Source organism: Gracilinanus agilis, chromosome 5 (assembly GCF_016433145.1).
Source record: "Gracilinanus agilis isolate LMUSP501 chromosome 5, AgileGrace, whole genome shotgun sequence".
Classification (NCBI taxonomy): Eukaryota; Metazoa; Chordata; class Mammalia; order Didelphimorphia; family Didelphidae; genus Gracilinanus; species Gracilinanus agilis.
In genome coordinates this window covers 181,574,826-181,594,622 of record NC_058134.1, presented here as the reverse complement: position 1 = coordinate 181,594,622, position 19,797 = coordinate 181,574,826, and the positions used below count along the sequence as shown (strand labels likewise).

General features: G+C 37.2%; 1 protein-coding gene across 1 annotated transcript in view; it reads right to left on the bottom strand.

Moving 5' to 3' along the window:
• ITPR2 (inositol 1,4,5-trisphosphate receptor type 2) overlaps nucleotides 1–19,797 on the bottom strand; it is a 529,867-nt gene that overhangs the window by 390,091 nt on the left and 119,979 nt on the right. Inside the window, exons 3-8 of the mRNA XM_044679064.1 lie at nucleotides 18,854–18,969; nucleotides 16,884–16,970; nucleotides 15,684–15,842; nucleotides 5,540–5,638; nucleotides 3,790–3,873; nucleotides 2,783–2,929 (exon numbers count right to left, since the gene is read on the bottom strand). Of these exons, the coding sequence (XP_044534999.1) occupies nucleotides 2,783–2,929; nucleotides 3,790–3,873; nucleotides 5,540–5,638; nucleotides 15,684–15,842; nucleotides 16,884–16,970; nucleotides 18,854–18,969 (692 nt within the window). The remainder of the gene's footprint in view (nucleotides 1–2,782; nucleotides 2,930–3,789; nucleotides 3,874–5,539; nucleotides 5,639–15,683; nucleotides 15,843–16,883; nucleotides 16,971–18,853; nucleotides 18,970–19,797) is intronic.

The following is a 19,797-nucleotide window of genomic DNA, read 5'->3' as shown; positions in this document are numbered from 1 at the left end:
CTTCTTCTTCTTCTCTCTCTCTCTCTCTCTCTCTCTCTCTCTCTCTCTCTCTCCCTCCACTCCTCTTACTTCAGTCTTAGAATCAATACTAAATATGGTTCTCAGGGCAAAAGAGTGGTAAGGGTTAGGCAATGAGGATTAAGTGACTTGCCCAGAGTCACACAGCTAGGAAGTATCTGAGGTCAGATTCAAACCTAGGACCTCTCATCTCCATCCTTGGCTTTCTATGCACTAAGCCACCTAGCTGCCTTCTTTCTTCTTTTTCTATTTGTATTCCCACTATTTAAAATAGTGTTTGTCACTTAGTAAACATTCAACCAATGCTTCATTCATTCATCCCTTCGTGTGAGTAATGGTTCTTATGCAATTTGGTTTTAATTTCTAGTGCTGATGTAACCTTGAGAATCCTCCTTAGTATTACTATAGTCACAGAACATTTCTGACTTGGGGTATATTGAGGATAGTGTCATATCAATTCAAAGTGTAGATATCCTACAAACACTGAACTAAGGTGTTTTTTTCTGGTCTGAGCAAGCCTAGAAAGCAGAAAAGGCCCAGAAGCTAAATCAGGAGGCCAGATGTAACATGCATGACCTTAAGTGGGGTGAACTGCCTCATAGAATTCCACAGTACCCCCCCCCCAGAACTCCAAGAGAGGGGGCAGTTGGGGCAGTTAAGAATGTGGGTATAAAAGCAGGACACCCAGCTTGGCAAGGACACTCTTTGGAGGGAGATGGGTGGCTTGAGAAGGGTAGGATTTTACTTCTCTGTTAGCTTAACTCTGACCTCAGGGAGCAGGGTGATTCTTTGCTGTTTATCCATACAAACTAAACCAGGCATTGAGCACTGTGGAAATACCTATAGGCAGTATCTCAGCTAATCTCTAAACAATATAGATATACAATCAAGATTACCTTCACCATCTTAACTAGATAACATTAGATTCAAGAGAAAGTTTAGTATGTGAGGGTGTTAGGAGAATAAGTTACTCCAAGGCATTCCCCTCTGGGGGATTGCTATTTCTGTCAATATACTGAAGATACCAGATAGCTTTATCTCACCCTCTATCCTAGAAATGATCCCATCTTCCCTGTTTTCCTGAATTAATAAATCCCTTCCCTTGTTAAATTTGTGGGTTGTGTGAAGTTATATTTATAGGCTTTACCAACCCAATCCATACACTACCAAAGCCAAATCTTCACCCAGGCAAGCTTTGAGCATAGCTGTGATCCAGAGGGCAAGGCAGCTGTTTGAAGTCATCCTGAGCACTTTATCTACCTGAGACTTTGGGAATAATCTTCCTACAGTGGAAGCTGCTAATTTCTATGGGATAATTCCCATAATTTGTCAGCCAATTTAGCCCTGAGATACTCAAGTTAATATAGCCTCCATTCCTGGTCTACAAGGGTTTCTGTTATAACTGTTATTCTGGGCAAACAACTGCCTCAGGACGGGGAGGAGAAAGAATTCTAATCACTCACTCCCCTCCCCCCTGCTATTGCTAGCAGCTTGACACCTTTGCCAACTGGACTCATCTTTACACAGACAAGTTCTGAAGGCTAAAGCAATTGGGAAGAAGCTACAATCTGTTTTCAGTTAATTTTTGATCCTGAGAAATTCATCTTTAGGTATAAAGCTATGTGCTAGAAAATGTGAATTATTCTCCTAAAGAAAAACATATGGATGTTACATTTTCATCAGCATTATTAATATTTATCCCATCTGCTGCCAGCTTGGACTAACATTTAAAAAACATGACCGGGGACAGCTGGGTAGCTCAGTGGATTGAGAGTCAAGCCTAGAGACAGGAGGTCCTAGGTTCAAATCCGGCCTCAGACACTTCCCAGCTGTGTGACCCTGGGCAAGTCACTTGACCCCCATTGCCCACCCTTACCACTATTCCACCTAGGAGCTAATACACAGAAGTTAAGGGTTTAAAAAAAATAAAAGACATGTCCCCAAATCTCTAATGATCTTCACTGCAGCATTTTCATAATGCCTCTTATTAGATGATCATTATTTTTTTTTAAGAACACAAACACATTTTCATTAACTGCAGATGCTCACATCCCATCCTTTGTATCTTTCTCTTTTCCTACCACTCCAAAATAAAATCTTTTCTTGCTTGCAAAAACAAACAAACAAACAAAAAGAACTGTGAACATTAACTCTCTTGGTCCTGAAAAGATAGGTAAAAAAAATTATATCCCTCAAAATGTAGATGTAGTTATAAGAGTTATAGAAAATTTTACTTATAAAATGCTAATGACTCAGGGTTATAGGTATGTGTTAGCAATTAGGTAGCATGGCTTGGAATCAGGAAAACTCATCTTCCTAATTTCATCAGAAAATTACTCTTGTATGACTCCATGGGCAAGTACTTAATCCTGCTTGCCTCAGTTCCTTTTCTCTGTAAAATAAGCTGGGGAAGGAAATACCAGACCACTCCAGTATCTTTGCTCAGAAAAACTCAAATGTGATCATGAAGAGTCAGATATGACTGAAACAACTCAGCAACAATAACACTAACAACATAGTTGTATTTTGTATGTACACAGTTGTTTGTATGTTGTCTCCCTCATTAGAATGAGAGATCCTTGAGGACACAGGCCAGATTTTTGCTTTTCTTTGTATTTCCAATATTGGCACACTCTATGGAATATAGTAAGCAATAAATGTTTATCAACTGACCATTCATGAACAACAGATGTAACAAAATATCTAGTTTATGATTCATGTCTTTTCTTTGTAAATTATTTAGAAGGAAAATAAATTTACATACCTCAATTTCCCAGAGTGCTTTAGAACTTGTGGCAGATGTAGCTGACTGACGCAAAGTCGTACGAAGAAAAATATATTGTATTTTCTCATATTCATCACAGGTCAGAAACTTTTCTTGTTCTGCATGAAACAATCTAACAACATCACCCTAGAAAAATAAACAAGTGAAATCTTTATTTCCAAACAAAAGATTAAGTAGATGCTCTCAATTCACAAAGGAAGTCAGTGAAAGGAAAGCTTATAAATCTATTTGATTTGGGAATATGACAAAAATAACCACTTATCGTGCCTGTCCAGTAAAGACTACAATACAATCCTTTATTCACTCAAGAGGCTCTGGTGAGGATTAACTGAAATATTTGGCAATGGATTGTCTACTTCAGATTCCACATTGAAAGTTCTTGAACGTATTCAAGGAGTTGCATTAAGTGGTTTGTCATCCAGAGGCAGAGAAGAAGAATTTCAGGAAAAAGTAGATTGTCTAATAATTCTGGAAGTATAGCCACTTTCAGTGACAGTGGTAGAAACCAGACACTTTTTCTTTCTTTGTTCCCTTCAGGCACTCCCCTCTATTCTTCCTGGAGGGCGTCCCAGTCAATCAATTTTCTCCCTTGATTCTACCCAACCTTGCTCACAGAAACATAAAAACTAAATTTAATGAGCTAAAAAAAGAAAACAGGCTGCCTCTGGGCTGTTTACTTTAAATTATTAGATAGCATACCATCTCCCTCATAAAATGATTATAATAAACAATATCATTAATATGTCCCACATCTGTATGACAATATAAAGATTTTAACCTTCAGGAGTTATTGCAAATATTATCTCCATTTTATAGATAGACAGAAGCTTGGAGTGTTATATAACTGACCCACAATTAGTAACGATCACTTGGGTCAAAGAATAAAATTAAGATTAGTAACAATTAATATTCAATTTTTTATTCAATGATGAAGTGAACATATAACTAATTCAAAAGGAAAACCTTCATTTCCCCAAACTACATACCCCTTTGAGAACATCTTCACGGTAGCAACTGTATTTCATGAACAAAGTGATTTTCCAGCTAGTGTTGCAATTAACAGCATTAACCTATGAGAGAAAAAAATGTGGGACCATTATAAAATCTCTAATCATGTTCAATAATATATTGAGGTTTTATTGTCATGTAATTGAGGAAATAAAAAGTGACTTTAGTCAATGGCGTCTGTATCCTAGTACAATAGTCTTCCATAATGGTCTCTCCGTTTCCATGTCTCTGGCTTTGGCTCCATGGAACATCATGCCCCTAGGCTGGTACCTCCTGGTATCCCTCACCCCTTTCAGCTTCCTTTTGTGTATTTTTCCCCCATTAGAATGCAGGCTCCTTGAGCACAGGGACTGTCTTACTTTTTCCATTTTCCCATTCCTTACCATAGCAGGCACTTAAAAAATGTCTATTGAATTGAATGCCATTAAGGTCATTACAAAAATTGCAACTTAAGCCCTGGTTTTGCAGGCTGTTTCTTCACTTAACCTTTATTTCTGCCCAGATGTTCATTCCAGAGAACAGATATAAGGATTTGATGGGAAAGCAGTCTTTGTTGTCATAGACAGAGCTTTAAAAAATCCGCTGCTGGGGGATACCTTGCCACGTTACCCCACATAGCACCGCAAAAAGAAAGTTGGGTCAAGGAGTTGTGTGAAGGGAGTGAGGGGGCAAAGACAGACAGTACAGTAGAAGGGGAATCCTCTCCACATTCCCTTTCTCACACACTGATGGCTATCTGCAGGGTTCAAGACTAGCAATGAAGGAACTGTCTCAGAAAGGCTACTGTGCCAGGATACACCACATTCTCCCCAAGATGCAGTGGGACTGCCTGCTTGTAGCCAGAGTTCACTAGCTGAAATGGATGTTGATGGCACAAATTCTTCCCTTTCTCCTTGAGATTTTGGCTAAAACAAACAAGAAGATCTTGCTAGAAAAGCATTTGCTGTCTCTCAGTTTCAGGTATTGAAGACATGGATGCAGGGAAGGATGGGGTTCAGTTCCCTTGGAGAAAGTTATGAATACGTTTTCTTAAATAAAGGGATTTCTGCTACTGTTGAAAATGGAAATGGCTGACTCTTTACCTTAGCCATAGTCTTTGGATTTTTCATTGCTGTGTCTTTAAATCTAATTTCTTGCAGTGAAAATACTCTAATCTATCCATAATGTGACTGCAGATTTCCTTTTGGGTCATGCAAAGTGAGAACAGAGGTAAGAATCTTAATGGGAAATGAAACACAAGCTATATTTTCTGAACATTTTCCCAGAGGCCTGGGTGGGGACAAAATAATGAGCCAAATTTGTGAGAAATTTATGAAATACTTTATGTGAATGATTCTAAACCATAGATAGAACCTGGAGGAACCAGGGCTAACAGAGGAAGGGCAGGGGTTTCTGTGGTGAGGAAAGTTACTTCAACAATATCTTATCCATGTCAGATTGCTAATTTGGTCCCCCTCCTCAGCAGTGAGGACTAGGCTACCTCTCAAGCACTCGGGCGGTTCTGCCCTACACTCTATAACAAACTAACAGTCTTAGGAGGGAGGAGGCGGGATTCTTTAGTAGCATCTAGCAAGGTTAAAAAGCAATGATTGGACTTTCTTTTCTCTTTTGTTAAGCTTTGTCATGTATGGTACTAATTGTTCATGAAGTCAGCGATAAAAGAAATGATGTGTACACTAAAACAAAAACTGTACAAATATGCACATTCAGTCTCTTTCCCGATCTTACCTCTTTACATCCTGGGTTGTCTAGAAGCTCTATGTTACTTGCATGTAGTGGCTGTCCAGCATTGACTGGCATCAACACAACTTTATCTCCTACCACAATCTAGGGATCAAAAATAAATGGAAATTGAAGCACACTAGACTGCATTAACATGAGCTCTTTAGGGCTCAGTTAGAAGCTAAAAATAACTCCAAAGATAGACTTGGTCATTAACTGGACACCACACTAAATTATTGTAAATTCCACTTTTTAGTTCAATGTGGTTCCCATCCCCTCTTCTATTTTTAACATCTCTGAACACACAACACATATCTATTTCATATTGGATAGCCATCTGGATTCAAATACCCAACAAAAACCTTCAACTGATAATGATGGTGGTAATCACAGCTTACTTTTACAAAGCACTTTCATGTCTTTTATCTCATTTGATCCTTACACTGATTTTGAGAGGTAGGTTAAGTAGTGGTGGATAGAGATCTGGTTGCTTAATGGATAGAGTCAAGAAGAACTGAGTTCAAATCCCATCCCAGACATTTACTAGCTCTATGATCCTCAGCAGATCACAACTGCTCAATTTAGTTTTGTTAGCTGTAAAATGGGCATAAAAATGGAATTTAACTCATTGGACTGTGGTAAGGGTTAAATAAGATAATACAAATAAGATGTATAGGTAAAGTGCTTTGTCAACATAGGAGCACAATATGATGTTAGCTATTGCAAATGCAACTATGTCCATTTTACAGATGAGAAAAATAAAGTCCAAGTGACATGCCTAGGATTATATTTATTCTATTGTTTATCCTTCTTTTCGAAGAGATCCATTGACATCACAAGGTGTCTTGACTCTAGCATGAATTGGCAGAGCTGCAAAAAGTCTTCAGGTCTCATTCTGTCTTCTGAAGTCATTGAAGTCCAGTGGCAAGACCAAAGTCAGGATAACTGGCGATGGCCTGGGCTGCAGTGGATGACTCTGGCATCTTCAACGTCTGACCAAGTTCTAAGCATTCCATAGCATCTACTTCAGCTTCTTTCATTAGAGCAAATTGTTCTCATCTGCCCATCCTGCCAGAGGAAATCTTTACATGCTTGGGGTAGACACCCCCTAACTCACTGATGGGCTCGTGGTTTATTGGTTACCCACAATCTGTTTTAGCCCACCTGCTAGGACAGTTTTACTGGGATGCAGCTGCTACAATGCTACAGCTTCTGGGAGCCACAGGTGAGAGTTGGGTGAGAAGCAGACCCCGAAGCTGGATGAGCAGCCCTGAAAAGGGCTCAGCGAGCCTTTCCCCTAGAGGTGCTCATCTGCCCCGAACATCCCATGCCTACTAAATGGCAAAGCCAAGATTGGAACCTCAGCTTTTCTAACTTTAAATTTAATGTTCTTTCATACTGATTTAAAGTAAAGAAGTTGTTCCCAAACCCTCTATGCTAAGTCTGCTACTGGTTGTATTGCAGTGAAACAAAATGAATTTGTCAGACAAATGTAATGTTAGCATAATTTTTAATAATTCTGAAACATACACAAAGTGTTTCACTTTCAAAAGAGCAAAAATCAGAAGCATTACCTAATGCATGAAATAAGTCATTTAGCAAATTGGCTCCTCTTTATGATATAAGAAACTTGTATTATATATTCCAATATCACTTGCTAAGAATGGAACAGCAACTATGCCCTGGGACAGAAGTTCTCTAAGTGTGGTCTAGAGATGGATCCCTCATTGTTTTTTCATGCTTTAATTTCTCATGTGGTAAATACTAATAGACACGACTCACATAAGTAAAAGCTCTCTGGGGTTCTCAACATTTTTTTAAAGTGTAAAGTGGTTCTGGAGCAAAAAAAGTTTGAAAATTGCTCCCCTGCAGAAAAAAAGATTAGTTCAACATACAAGGCCATTCCAAAAGTTTGCATGTGGTTTTAAGCTACTAATATGCAAAGACTTTTAGGAGACTATAATGAAGAAACATATTTATAGCTTGGTCTTTATGTATTTGGATTCAGGTTTACCTGAGTCTCCTAGAAGACCTGATTCCCCAAAGAAAGTTCATTTTTAAAATACTTGGAATCATGGGATATGTTGGAACTGGCTTTGTATTGGCTTAATTTTTAAATTTTCAGAGTAAACATTCATACCTTGGAAATCAACCCACGCTATAAACTGGGACTTGGTTTATTGTTTTGTTGATTGTCTAGACTTAAGAAAGTGATGAATAAAATGCTAATAATTTGAGTTAAATTTTAAAATGTGTTATGCTTACATTTTCCTTCCCTAGAGAGCTGGTTGCTAAACATATATCAGCACACCTTTGCCTAGGACTCAAATTAATTGTAGGAAACCTCTATTGAATACAAAGATTCAAAGGACTTATGATGAAAAATGCTATCCAGCTCCACAGAAGGAACTGATGGAACCTGAATGCAGATCCAAGCATCTAATTTTTGACTATTTCTTTGTGTGTCTCTTCTGTATTTTGTTTCACAGCTGAAAGATTTCATATATTTAACTTGAATCGAATTGCTTGCCTTCTCAATGAGAAAGGAAGAGAGTGAAGGAGAGAATTTGGAACTCAAAAAAAATTTCAAATAAATATGATGAATTATTTTTACATGTAATTGGGGAAAATTTTTTTTAAAGGAAACTGCATTGAAGGTCCAAGTCCAAGACAATTTAGTCTTGTTAAACTTGTTGATATTATCTATCATTTCTACAAGTTTCATTTTCTCATCTTCAGAAATTACAGCAATAAGAACTAAAACCTATACCCCTGCCCCATGCTATGAAAGAGTGTCCTATCAATTCTTTCTTTCTAATAAATGCATACTACTCAAATTTGTCTATTTCTTTATCTAGCTTTACTCCCCAGTGACTCTAATATAAAGCATAGGAGTACCATTCCTTTTGCAGCACCTAAGTACCTTGTCATATAATACTTACACATTAACACACCAAAAAAAGAAAAAAAGAAAATCCTACTCTTTTTCTATTTTAGTGGTCCTGACCAGCCCAATGTAGAGTGAACCCTGCCTCCAGTTCTTCCTTCCACCAATACAACCAGATTTCATAGTTCTGATCATTTCACACACACACCCTCTTCCCCTACTCTAAAACCTTCAACAAAACTCTGTGGTCTATTTAATGAAGTTCAAATTTCTTAGGTAGATATTTAAGGTCTTCCACAATCTATTTCATAGTTCCCTTCATATTCTCCACATTATAGCCAAACAGTACTCTGCCTAACTCTCTGAATTTGGTCTTAAACTGTTCCCCTTCCATACCTTTTCTCACATTGTTCCCTGTCCTTTAAAATACTTTACCTCCACTTGACTTCTATCTTTTTTTTAATTTTATGCATTCTTCAAGGCTCAGTTCAAATGATACTTTCTGTGAAGTCTCTCCTGGTTTCCCATGCTGGAAGCAATCTCACCCTTTTATAAAGTCAAACAGCACCTTGATTATACTTCTCACCTATTTGTATCCTGTTGTATTCACTTTTAGTGAACATAATTTATCCTTTAATATATTATAAGCTCCTTAAAAGCAGGAATGATATCTCATTTATCCTCTCTTCCCCAGTGCAATGAACATAATAGATATTTAATGAATGTGTTTTGAATCAGCGAGTAAACGATAAATCAGATAACCATGGATAATGACTCTTGGTCAGTCTTAAAATTTAAGGGATCCTACTAACTAAAAGCAATGGCATGGTCTTTTCAAGAATTTATAAATTGATTTAAACCCTAGCAGAACAGCATTCCTTAGCCTAGATCCAAATCAAGCTTTGTACCCAAACTACCACACCTCCCTGTATAACTGGCACTGGGTAAACAGTTGCCAGATGAATCATTCAGTGAACAAATTAATAAACATTTTTGCTAATAGCTGTTGCTGCCAATGTTGCTGTCTTGGATCCAAATAAGGACCAGTGAGAAGACTGAGGAGAAGATTGTTCTATGGTTTGTGGCGGTAACTGACATTTGCAGGATTGTCCAGGTTAATCATTTTACCTTTTCAGCTAAGTAGCAGGTGGGGAATTTTGTAACTCAAAATGAGCTCTCCTAGTAGACACAAGATTGGTTTTTTAGCCACTATGATTCCCAAACATCCATGCCTATATTCCTCTAAAGTCATACTTCAGTACGTCCTTAAAATAAGTCTGACGCTACCAACTTATAATCAACACACTTCATCTCACTGTAAATATGATAGCCATCTGGGCATCTATCAATATGTGCCCATCTGATTGAAGCATCATTTCAGTGTTAACTGCATTCCAGGAAAACTCTGGTTTAGCTATTCATTATTAACTTGAAACTAAGAATAATAAAAATTGCTAAAGATCTTAAAGTGATACATTAGACTAAGTTTCAAAGCCACAAAGATCAATTATTTCAATCACTCTATAAATCAGTGGTTCCCAAACTTTTTTGGCCTACCGCCCCCTTTCCAGAAAAAATATTACTTAGTGCCCCCTGTCACATACTATCGCCACCCCCTTACAGTTATTCACCTCCCCCAAATGCACCTGTGGCCATCACCTCTTTCCGGAATCGCTGCAGCACCCACCAGGGGGCGGTGGCACCCACTTTGGGAATCACTGCTATAAATCATTGATTTGCTAGAGAACTTAATGCAACTTCACCTTACTTGCCAACATCCCAAATCGGATGCCTCCTAAATTACTCTTCTAATTTCATTTCTATCAGCATTATTGAACAATCTTCTTTGAGGTGGAGCTGAACTGATTGATAACTTCCAGAAATACAAGCTGCCCTGACATTGTAGCATTTCTCACATTTGCTCCTTTCTCTCCTCTGGCAATGACACAACCCTGGTCCAGGACCCCATTCCCCAACTCCTGGACGATAGTAATAACCTGCTCATTGGTCTCCCTGACACAAGCCCCTCCCCACATCCAGTTCATCCTCCACTCAGCAGCGAAAGAGATACTCCTAAAGCATCTCATTCCCCATGCCCATTCCATCAGCTCTAATGGCTTCCTATCACTTCTAACATCAAAGAGAAAATCCTTTGTTTGGCATTCAAACTCCTTCATAACCAGGTCTCCATTTCCTTTCCCAGGGTACTTCTTATACCTTACAATCTTCCCTCCACATACTCTGTGATCCAGTAACGCTCGCCCCATTGCTCCTCCTCAAAGGAGATACTCCAAACCTCCTGACTCTGGGCATTTTCACTGACTGTCTCCCATGTCTGGAATGCCTCCTCATCTCCATCTCCTGGGTTCCCGGCTTCCTTTGAGTCCCACCTAAAACCCCATCTCCTAAAAAAAAGCCTGTCCTGATCTGTCTTAATTACCACGCCTTTCTTCAGTTGACTATTTCCAATTTATTCTGAATATGTCTTGTACAGAGTTCTTTGCATATTGTCTCCACAGAAGACCATGAGCTCCTTGAGAGTAGAGATGACCTATATTTGTATCCAAGAACTTAGCACAGGACCTAGCACAAAGTAGACATTTAATAAATGTTTACAGACTAATTGGCTTTTTCAAGGTCATGGTCAGTTCATAATACTGGGCTTACTTTGTAAAGCCACCCAACTTTGTATTTACATATCTAAAGAAATCTTCTATGAATCTTCTTTAGTAATTGCTACAAGGCTTTTGGCAATCAAAATTACTGAATTGATAATTGCCCAGTATTTCATAAATCAACAAACACTTAATTACTTAATATGCTCTGTGGCGGGTACTATGCCAGCCACATACATAAATATATATAACTATATAGTATGTAGTATATAAATATAAAAGTATTGCTGTCCTCCTAGGGCTTAAATTTTTTTTAAAGCCACCTTAGACTCCATACCGTGGATTAGTTCCAAGGCAGAAGAGCAGTAAGGGCTAAACAATGGGGATTAAGTGACGTGCCCAGGGTCACAAAGCTAGGAAATGTCTGAGGTCAGGTTTGAACCCAGGACTTCCCATCTCTAAGCCTGGCTCTCAATCCACTGAACCATCTGACAGACCCTGAGAGACTTACATTCTACAAGGGGAAGACACTTTCATTTATTAATTCAGGTTGTATACCAAAAAATACTTGAATGGTAGTAGGGGGGAAGGAAGCACTAACAACTGGAGGCTTTTTGAATGAGGGAGCACTTGAACTAACCTTGAAAGGGGGTGTGGATTCTAAGAGGAGGAATGGCATTCTAGGCAGTGGGGACAATCTGCAAATCGAAAGGGGCATCTTTGAAATGTAGTCTCATTTCACATTGCTCCCCTTTCAAACATTCGATATTTCAGGAAAAATGGACTTCTTGTTGTTACCCAAACTCTACATTCCATCACCACCCTCCCCCCTTTATCCAGATAATTCCCATCTTCTTCCACCCCTCGGAGCCCAGAATTCACTCCCCCAATCAATTCTGCCCCTCAGATTCAGTATCTTCCTTCAAGGATCAGCTCAGATGTCATCTCCCCTAGGAAATCTTTCTTGATTACATTGCATTGACTGAGAGTTGTACATGCTATATTCTCCATTAAAATATAAGCCCTGCAAGGGCAGGAATGAAAACATTTTTCCTTTTATATCTTCAGTGCCTGGCACACCCAGCATGTAGCTGACATCTTTAAAAACCTGCTGACTTAAAAGGAATCTGTTGTGTCATTAATCACAGCTGGATGAACTCACTCTCTTGCCTACAATTGCATCTGACTGGAGAAGGTAAGATGTGTCAGTAGATAGTGGTTGAGCCCTTACTACATGTGAGATTCCAGATGCTAAAAGGAAGGGGAAAGGTACAAACAGGTGCAAGTTCAGTCCATGATGTTATGGAGCCTGTGAATCTATTTAGAGAATCAATGAATTTGATAGACTTGGCAGAAAAGTCTAATTTGCTTATTAGCTGCCAGAGGTTGACCTACCAAAAGTATCAGTTGCCTTTTTAAGGAAAATTATCAAGGCTTTGGTATCTTCTCTTCTTTCATATTTCTGTCATGAAAAATGACATCCTCTTTTCTGAGTAGAAAACAACTCGGGCAATTCCAGAAAGGCATTTTAGATGACACTGTGATCTGGAGACCCCTCAGCAAAGACCATTTGGCACAGAATAGTTGTCACCTTCCATTCCTTGCCTTTCTTCTTGAAGTTCTGTCATGATGGTATGGAAAGATATCTGGTCTATGAGAAAAGACCTTGGTTTTAATCCTGGCTCTGGCTCTAACTCCAGGACATCAGGCAAGGTAATTATTTCCTCAACAGCTGATTCTTCATCTGTAAAATCATACGGTTGGACTAAATCATGGCTAAAGCCCACCCCATCTCTAAAACTGAATAATTCTTAAGTTGGAAATTACAGTGATGACTTGTCTGATAATGGTTCCCACTGGAATGCCAGGTAATTTTTCCAAATGAAAAACTCATAAGATAACATATCTACAGTTGAGAGTGGCTTCAGGAGTCATCTAAGTCCAAACCCCTCATTTTAAAGATTAGGAAACTGAGGTATGGAAAAGGCAAAGTGATTTGATCAAAGTCATTGTCGTTCAGTCACATTTGAGTTTTTATGACCTCATTTGAGATTTTCTTGGCAAAGATACTGGAGGGGTTTGCCTTATCTTTCTCCAGTTCATTTTACAGATGAGGGTACTGAGGCAAACAGGGTTAAGTGACTTGTCCACAGTCACACAGCTAGGAAGTGTCTGAGACCAAATTTGAACTCAGGTCTTCCTGACTCCATGCCCAGAGTTCTATCCATCGAGCCATCACAATGCCTTTGATCAAGGTCACGCAAGAAACAAATATCAAAACTAGGATACGAACCCATATTCTCTTACAATGAAACTTATGTTTTTTATGCTGTACCACAACATTAAAGCTTTCCCTTAATAGTTCAAGATTTCTATTTCTTTTATCTCCATTCAACAAGAAATAAGGGACCATCAAAGCTGACTTTACTTTATTATTTATAACCCACTGTCCAGGAAATGAAACTTTGTCTTGGGGGGATCAGTTCAGTGTGAAAAATGAAATAATAACAAAAATAAATTATTCCAGATGAGTAATTGTGTTTTATTTCTCAAAATAATGCATGTCAGGTACAATAATTTTTCATGTGGTTCCCTTAATAGCTTTTACAATAACTATAGCTGAAGACAGGTTTTCTAACTTGTTGAAAATTGTAGAATAATGGTTTTCTGACCCATGAGGATGTTTTCTCATGTGGATATCAACATCCCACAAATCTCTGTGACACATTCAACCTCTGCTATTGTTAATAGTTATTGTTAACAACCCCCAAGAGTCCCTACAAATTTTGTAAGGATTGAGCAAATCTACCCATTCATTTTTCTTGGGTCCTGATGAACCTATTGGCTGATTATTATCAACCTGAATGCCACCTGATGTAATGACTAAAAAATAACCCATGCTGACACCATTTACAAGTATTTGACCCTAACATTCCCCTGTTTTTTTTCTTGACATTAGCACAACTTGAGCAGTTGTTGATTCAATTATAAAATACCATTTATTGAAAAATATTTTCAACAAATTATAAAACGTTTGTATTTTAAAAGAATGGAAAACATAATTAAAAAGGAAAGTACAACAATTTGGTTAGTAATATGGCATACATAATGACTAGGATGTGCTTTATATTTTCACAGCAACTTCATACACATACAAATGCTAAACATGATCTGTGACTAGCAACAACAACAAAAAAGTGAGAAGTTTATACTAAAAGCAGTGTGGAGGATTGTCTCAGCCATGCCTTTTGGATTGCATCTATTTGAAGATGACTTCTCTGCTATACATAGCTATTGCATCTCATATTAAGAAAATCCATGTGTTTTACTTTGGTCTTAGCTTATCTTTTCCAGTAAAAATACATTATTTCAAGGTTCATTACATTCAACTCTCTAGATGTTTGGGGGCAAGGAGGAGAGGTAAATGAAATTTGTAAAAATAAATGAAAAAGGAAGACAAACCCAAATCCAAATTTCACTCAATAATTTTTAACTATTCTCACAGGTCTTCAGAGCTTTAGTTCTTTATACTTTGTTGACCAGCAGATAGAAATCCTAGTTAGCAATTAAATGGACAAAAGAAATTAGCTATAGGACAGATTGTCCACAACCTAGATAATCAGTCCCTGAATATTTGAGAGTTGATTGTAATCAACGACACAGTACCATGCTAAAAACACACATAAAATACTTACTGGATGCAAAAACAAATAAATAAGTAAAGGGGGCTTTAAGATATTTTTTAAAAGAACTCAAGAAAATGGAATTTAAAGTGCATTACATTCCTGCATGCCATGCATCACTCGGCCTTACCTATAGAGATTAACCAGTAATTCGTTAACCAAATTTAACCACCAAGCTTGTGTCCTGTGGAATTGAATTAGTACTTCAAAATTCACTAAAAGTACAGTTCAGTTAGAAAAAGATGCAGATTACCATGACCTTTACATGACATATAAAAAGTATTCATCAAAAAATGATAAAAGATATTATATCAGCTTTGTTACTTAATCCAAATATATATAAATGCTTAGCTTGTAACTATCCTGAAAGTTTCCTGTTCATTATAAACCCACTATTTTTAAGCTATTCCTTAAAAAGTGATGTCACCAGTGAACAATTAAGTTACTTGTGTTATTTATTCAAAGTCATCTAACCTTAAAAAACTTCAAAAATATTCAGAAAGATTATTTTTACACAATGTACATTGAACAAATTTGTCCAAACCACAATTATATTTTATTTAAATGCAATTAATTATATAATCCCTCACCAAACCAAGCTAGAAATTGGCTTAAGGACTAATGTGAAATTTTTTAATGTTTTATTCATATTTATTATAAATAAGTCATTTTAATGCATGCAAAAAAAATAGAGGAGGCAGCTAGGTAGCTCAGGGTCATATGTATAACCCTGGCCAAGTCACTTGACCCCCATTATCTTTCCCTTACCACTCTTCTGCCTTGGAACCAATACACAGTATTGATACTAAGATGAAAAGTAAGGATTAAAAACAAAAAAGAAAGAAAGAATAGGTAGAAGCCCCCAAGCTCCCCTAACATTATACCTTCCTCATTCTACAGATTATTAAGAATTATAGCTCTCTTTACAAACCCATTTTTTCCCTTCTAAGTTTATGTTTACATACATTGTCACCTTCACTCCTCAGTTTCCAAAAGGGATGAATATAAAACCAAGACCCTTCATTTCCCGCTGCATCCAAGGACACACGCATGGCATTCTTCTCCAGTAAGGCAGGCAGGCGCTTGTTGACTGTTAGGTACTTGTTGCTTTTTATGTGTAGTAGCTGTTAGGAAAACAAATAATCTTAGTTTCTTGCATATCCATTTGATAATAATGTTCTATACTTGCATCACAAAGATATCAAAAATCCTTGAAGCAGGTATGAAAGGAAGAAACCCTTTCATACATCTAATTTAATTCAAAAAACATTTTTAAACAGCAACTATGTGCAAGGCACTATTCTATGTCCTTTGGAATTAAAGATAAAATATAATTTTACTTTGTGTTGTCCATAACCTTAAATGATCTATTTTCCCAATTATACCTCTCTTAAAAGACCCCTACAATCTAAAATGGGAACCAGATTTTTTTAAAAGTAAATTTCAGAAATATTTTTAACCACTCAAAACAGCAGAATTAAAATCCATCAAATCAGAACCAATTTTTTCCAGACCTGCACATAAAAGAAAAATAGAAATATAACAAGTAAAAAAAGTAAAAGAAACCTAAATAATGATGTCGTTCTGCTATTTATCATAAGCCAAGGAACCCATGAAAAGTTCTATATAAAACGGGGAAAAAATAACAGTTGAGATCAGTCAAAGAGTATGCATGCAGATCAACTAATAATTAAAACCAGCCTGTTATTCCCATTACGAGGAGTATCATCTAGCTGTTTTTGAAAATCATTATCTCTGTGACACTTTATTGGAAGAGGGAATGGATTTAATCTTCAAGTTACAAATAACAAAGGACTACTATTTTCATGTATTTTGCATAAGATAGAGACTGGGCTTTTTTTAAGTTTTTAATCAAATTGTTTCACTATATAGTCTAAAACTACATAATAACTGGGTCCAACTACATGTACCTATGCAAAACTATTTGATATAGGCACAACTCCAAACAAATAAAACTCTGATACACCTTAACTGAAAACATCAAAACCTTGCCATATTAATTTACACCTGAGAACACTGATTTTAATGCTTCAAAATTTTAACACTCTGTTAGAATTTCTAGAAAAATTTATCCCTTCCCTCCCCAATTTACCATGAAAACCTTAAAGTTTTTTAGAAGAAAAGTAAATAATATAGGTACTTACTTGTATCACATTACTATATTTAACAATTTCTCCCAACAGCTTCCTGTTCTCTGATTCATTTTGCTTTTGTTCCAGTTCTGCAGCATGCTAAAAAATAATTATCAGATAATCAATAAGAAAACATAGCATCTAGGGTTTAGTACCTGAAAAGAAAACTTTTTGACATGAAAATTGGCAATGTAAAAGAGCATTTGTGGTTCCCATGATCCTCTAAATCCCCCAGGGCATGGAATCCTTTCAAGAAAGTTCTGGCCACCTTCACCCCTATTTGCGAATTCAAGATCAACCTGAATCTTCTCTATATTCAGTTTCTTCATCAAAAAATTTTGTTGTTGTTCAGTCTACTAATTTCTGGTATAACAAGGCCCTAAAATGATAATAATTTCTGCCATTTGCATACACGTTAAGAACTTTACCTAAAGTATTTCATTTGAACCTCATCACTAGCTCAAAAATAGATCATCAAAATTAGATGAGCAAACATTTTTTAAATGCCTACTATGTGATGGGTACTGTGTTAGGGATAAAAAGACAAAAGCAAAAACAGTACCTGCCTTCAAGGAACTTCAACAGGCACATAAATAGATATGTGTAAACTAAATTTAAAAGTAGAAACAAAATTATTTAGGGGGTGAGGGGAATGACACTAGTAGTTTAAGAGATTAAGGAAAACCTCAGGTAGAAGGAGGTGCCATAGCTTAGCTTTAAAGGAAAGCAGGGATTCTGAGAGACAGAAGGGGAAAAAAGATTAGAAAACAAAGGCAAACAGGGCTAAGGAACTTGCCCAGTTAAGTTATCTGAGTTAGTTATCTGTTAAGTATCTGAAGCCAGATTTGAACTCAGAAAGATGAATCTTCCAGACTCTAAGCCCAACACTATCCATAGTGCCACTTGGCATCCTAGAGGAAGCTGAGTGGTCAAAAAGGTAAGAGAACCAAGAGAGAGCAGGGTCATAAAATTCTAGAGGGAAGAGGGCATCCAAGAAAAAGTAATTGATCATATCAAAGGCTTTAAGAGAGGTCAAGAAGGATGGAGATGGATGAGAAAAGACCATTAAATTTGTCAATTAAGAGATCATTTATAACTGTGGAGAGAAGTTGGAAGCCAATTACTGAGTTAAGGGAGCAAGAAAGGAAATAGTGGGGGGCAGTCAGAGGGCTCAGTGAATAGAGAGCCAGGCTTAGAGTCAGGAGAACCAAGTTCAAATCTGGCCTCAGACACTTCCTATTTGTGCCACTCTGGGCAGGTCACTTAATCCCATTTGCCTAGCCTTTGCCCTTCTGTCTTAGAGTTTGTCACTAGGACAGAAAGTAAGGGTTTAAAAAATAATTAATAAAATGTTTAAAAAGAAAGGAAATAGACGCAAATAGAAAAATTTGGTCAGCCTGTAGACTGGTTCTTGAACTGATGCCTGTTATGAGAAAGGCATGGAGGGAAGAGATGGAATAATGAAACAGCCCACAGATCATAGTTAATATAGAGTATGGGAAGAGAAGTAATATAAAGTTAAACCTAAAAGATAGATTGGAGCATGACTGTGGAGGGCTTTAAATGCCAGGCTAAGGATCCTGTTTTGTTTTTGTTAGTTTGTTTTTTTTTGTTTGTTTGTTTTGTTTTTTTATCCCAGAAGTAAGAGAGACAAACTCCAGCTAAGGTTATATTCCATTCCTTAGTCCAGCTTCCAAGAGTATTCCTCTAGCTGGAGATCACCAAGTTTCTCTTTAGTGGGTTTTTGATGGCATTTTTTTCTCAAACTCTTCACTGCCTTCACCCCCTTGTATGCCAGGAAATGTTAAGTGGGCACACCCTATGATTTAAAATTCCTATCCAGTTTTATTTTTTTTTTGTTATTTCGGATATTTAAGAATTGATTAAAAGTGGAGAGTTTCAGAAACTGATAGGGAAGTGTTCCCCTCTTAAACTAAATCCAACCTAAGGACTCAAAAATAATAACCAATAATAGATCTTACCTGTAATTTCTTAAGCAAGGCTGCTTCTGTGTGGTTTCCTTGTTTGGCTTGCTTGGCCTTCCAGTATTGTTTCTGTGCAGAATATCGGTTCATAGGACACACTTTGAAAAGGCAATCTGTAAGAAATTTTTTAAAATAATGAGACTGGTCAATGCTAAACAATTTTTGCAAATTCCTACCCATAGTCAAAAGTTTTTATGCTCTGGTGTTGGAGGTTTTTAAAAACACAATATATCTATAGCACTCAACTTAGAGATCACCCTGCCCAACTTCCTCATTACCCAATATTATTTTAAAAGAAAATGAACCTGAGAGATCAAGCCAATACAGCCAGGCAGAAGGAAAAAGCACAACCCTGCTCCTCCCACATCTGCTCTAACAAAGAACCATGAAGAATTCCAGAAGGGAAAAAAACCAAATGCTTAACAAATGAAAAAAAGAATAATTTAAGAAAATAAAAGAAACTCAAGTAGTTGGGGGGAAATCACATTTTAATTATGACTTGGCTACCTAATTTCAAAATTAACTGGTTTCCATAAGTGACTTTTTTGGCCTCAGTCTTTTCACTGTGAAATGTCTTTTCCTTGAGTCCATCTTACATGGTCAAAATGAAATTGTATCACAGAAATGATTAAGGTTGTCCCCTGCCCCATTATGTAGCTATCTATGTTCCATAACAAGCTGCAGAAAAAAATATTCTGAGGGAACTGAGAGGTAACATAGTATAAGAAGAGGCTGCTAGGTGGCACAGTGGATAGCATGCCAGACCTGGAGTCAGGAAGACCCAAGTTCAAGTCTGGTCTCAGACACTTCCTAGCTGTGTGACCCTGGGCAGGTCACTTAGTACCATTTGCTTGGCCCCTGCCCTTCTGTCTAAAGGGTTGTTACTCAGAGAGAAAATAAAGGGTTTGTTTTTTTTTTAATGTAGCATAAAAGAAAGCACT